General features: G+C 38.1%; 1 protein-coding gene across 1 annotated transcript in view; it reads right to left on the minus strand.

Moving 5' to 3' along the window:
- LOC104528997 (regulator of microtubule dynamics protein 2) overlaps nucleotides 1-3,447 on the minus strand; it is an 11,241-nt gene extending 7,794 nt beyond the window's left edge. The window contains exon 1 of the mRNA XM_010173164.1: nucleotides 2,993-3,447. Coding sequence (XP_010171466.1) covers nucleotides 2,993-3,447 — 455 coding nt within the window. The remainder of the gene's footprint in view (nucleotides 1-2,992) is intronic.
- Between the last annotated feature and the right edge of the window lie 384 nt (nucleotides 3,448-3,831).

The raw sequence follows: 3,831 nt of genomic DNA on the forward strand, positions 1-3,831 counted from the left end.
AAAACATCTGTAGTAAATGGATTTACTGTGGTGAATCTTTCTGGTGACTGATGACAAATGTAATTTGAAAAGCTTGGACACCAGGCCAGCTGAAGACCGGCACCATACATGACACTGATAACAATGGTTCATCGCTGCTGTATCAGGGAGGAAACAGCTTTAACATTACAAAGAGGAGAATCCAGTGACGCTCTCCATCCCAGGTAATCATCTAAACACAATGTGTTGTATTTATAAATGAATGAGTGTTGGTTACACATTCTCAAATGTTAAAGATTGAGGTTTCACTAGGGAATGATGAAAACTGAAACAAACTATTAAGAACAGAATACAGAAAAGCAGAGACTAGGAACCATAGGCTCTTTATCATTCAGTCCATGTCCCATCCATTCAGTGTACCTTCCATCCAGGCTATCTGTTATCATGTAAAAATACATCTCATTTATTAAAAAGCATGTGATATTTTTCTACTTACAGAAATATATAATTTTTGAAAGGCAAAATAGAAAGTTTCTCTTCCCAAGGTGTTGAATAACAACAGCAGCATTGAGAATATGAGCAGAGTAGATCAAAGCAGCAAGGACCATATCAGAGACTGCCAAATATTTTATCAAAAAAACAGGTAATAATAAAAGCTTTTCTGGAAGAAGTTTACAAATCTGAAACCAATGTAGCACAAGTCCATAAAACTATTAAGATTACTTAATCTGTCAATTCCCAGCATCTACCCATTTGTCAGCTAAAACCAGAAGTGCTTAACACAAGCAAAGTTCTATCTTCTATATGATGAAAATACTGCTGAGGCAGTGAAACATGTTGCATGGACTTTAGAAAGAATACAGAAAGTGAAAAAAGGTTTATTCTGTAACAAAGAGAAAAAATATTTCTCTAGTGCACAAACTAGCAACTGAATGCATTGTTGTATGTGGGATTCACCACAGAACAGTATAAAACAATGCACACGCTGTTAGACCTACGGCACATGAAGTGGTGATGCACGTTAACTGGAAAAGAAAAAGTGTGTTGCTATTGTCTCTCATGGCAAACTCATAGAACATGCACCACTGTCACTGAAGTTACATAAAACCTCAGAAGAAGCAGTATACTTTGCAGCTGTACACACACTAGGATTAACAACCTATTTCCATTTGCAAGAGGAAAAAATACAAAAATAAAATGACTTGAATGAAATAAAATTATCTTAAATTTAGATAAGAGATGCAAAACAAGCACATCAAGTACAAGGTGTTAGTAGGAAAAAGACATCTCTTTTCAAAAGGAATTAAAAAATAGCATTGGAAAAGCACATACCCAAATGACTAACACTATCTATAACCTTGAATTATCTTCCTTCCTTCTGACTGTATACAAATACTCGTCAGAGAAGGCCTCTCCTAAGGACACATTCAGAGCTCTTGCACACTACAATCACTTGTATTGGATCATCTCATCAGCTTCTTCGTCAGACAGAAGAACCTGAACAGACAAGTTTCCTTGGCTAGTTCCCAAACAGCAACACATCTCTCCTGACCTGAAAATGGGACCTCCTCAAATGCTAGGTGTGGAATAACCCCTATATTGTGTCTGTGAACCTGAGTATTCATTCCTTTAGCCTTATCAACACCTCCAAATATTTTATGCACAACATAGAGGCCTCTGCAAACCAACTAATAGATAAAACAACCTGAGAAACTAATAGAACTGAAATGCTTCTTCAACATATGAAGAAGGAATATCTTTGAATCCCCCTGCCAATACTGAATACTTAAAATAAAGAACTGGTTCATAATAGAACTGACAGGTTTCAAAATATGGTATCAAAATATAAGACTCATGAAGAATGTGGGCTGGGATGTAACACAACAAGAAATTCTGCCCACAGGAACTGAAAATAAATTTGGAGGAACTCTTAAAAGTAGAATTCCATTAATGATCACACTCAGCACGTTGCTTTCTTCAGAATATTACAGTTATATTAATTATCTTTAAAGAAAAAAGTGACTTAAGACAGGCAATGTAGAGACAATACTGCTGACACAGATATGTATAACACACTGAGGAGATGGCTGAAAAAACTCAGTTGCTATAAACATACCCTTACTAAATTGCATATAAGTATCTAATCTGACTATATCAAAACAAAGTTGCAATTCCAGGAAAGTAATGTCATCACCATTTTTACATTACTATAGGTATATGGAGGGTATATTAGGTTAACATATAAAAAGGCAAAAATATAGTCCTTCTCCTGGACTCCAGGTACATCTGATCCTTCAGCATGGGTCTCAACTCACATGTATAAAAGATCCCATTAACCACAACAGTACTACTAGATGTGATCAAAACTAGGCATTTTCTACCTTACCGAGTCAGTACCCTAAATCCCTCATGATTATTTTTTAAGCTACCAAAAAGTCTATACAACAGCAAATATAATTAAACATACTGCCATTTGTATATATGTTGCATTTGGACATAGCTTTCACAGCATGTAATACCTTTAGGCAGAACACTGTAATAACTCAACTTTAAGGCCCATAGAAGACAACTATCACAAAAGCAGAAGAGCATTTGTACAGTTTGAACAAACTCTGTCAAATACACAAGACTACTTCTTACTAGAAGCGCTTTCAAGAAGCACTTAATAATGATGTGATTTTAAAATTACACCATTATTCTGAACTTTGACTCTCATTGCATAGCTATGTAGCAATACTGCATCAGGTTGTTACTTAATGCACCTTTAAAAATCTGTATTATGTTTGGCATTAAGCCAACTTCAGCCATGGTGCCAATTCAGAGATAGTCACTTAGAGTTTTCTCTGATCTAAAAATTACTAATCTGATTTTTTTTTCCCCTGAATACAGAGAAATATAAAATACACATAAAACTTTAAAAGGGCTCCTGTTAACAATACAAAGCTTAACATGGGCAATGATGCAATTTGCACTCTATGTGTACTGCAGTATATACAAAACATTATTGACTCACCCTCCTTCACTTTCGGCCTCCTCAGAGCTGGTGGTTTCTATTGCACCAGAAGCTGTCTCAGCTTTTCTGCGCTTCGTTGCTCTGTGTGATGGACTAACTCTCTGAACGTCTCCCTTCCACTGAAGCTCATTTCGAACAAGCTCTTCAAGCTTTGGAATAGCTTCTTTCAGAAATTCCACCTCTCTCTTCAGTTCATCCACACTTACTAGCAAACCATTCAGTTTTTCCAGGATCTGCAGTTGCCTTCCGTGTAAAACCATCACTACTGCTTGATCATTAGGAGCTTCGTTTTGCAAGCCCACAGAATTAAGCCTGCTACCTACATCTAGGAACGCAGGTATATGCACAGCTGCGCCGGCTTTTCGGCTCTTATGGTACCAAATCAGCATCAGGCTTATTCCAGCAGTCCCTGCCATTATGCCCAGTATCAGTCCTTTATTTTCGAAGGGAGACATTTCTGCACTCTCCTAAAATTGTGAGACAACAATAACAGCTGGAGTTAGAGATGTTTTTCCTACTCTACCCAAACGACTTGGCTTTGAAGTCACAGAAGTGTAAGGCCAGAACAACTGGCGCTGGCTGCAGGTACAAAGTTACCCTGCGCCTCTGGCAGATTCTGCACTGGAGGGTTATGTGCTGTGACAGCAAAACGAGACGGCCGGGGGGATGAGGGGGACACGCTTGTGCACCAGCACACGTGCGGGGCGGCAGCCTTCGCCTCCAACCCTCTCCGCATCTTGGGAGGGTTTTGGGGGGGTTTTTTGTTTGGGTTTATTTATTTATTTATTTATTTTAATACGACAAACTCATATAATCGGATTTTCCGCAACCGCAGACCG

The sequence above is a fragment of the Antrostomus carolinensis genome, unplaced genomic scaffold, assembly GCF_000700745.2.
Source record: "Antrostomus carolinensis isolate BGI_N321 unplaced genomic scaffold, ASM70074v2 scaffold23288, whole genome shotgun sequence".
NCBI lineage: Eukaryota > Metazoa > Chordata > Aves > Caprimulgiformes > Caprimulgidae > Antrostomus > Antrostomus carolinensis.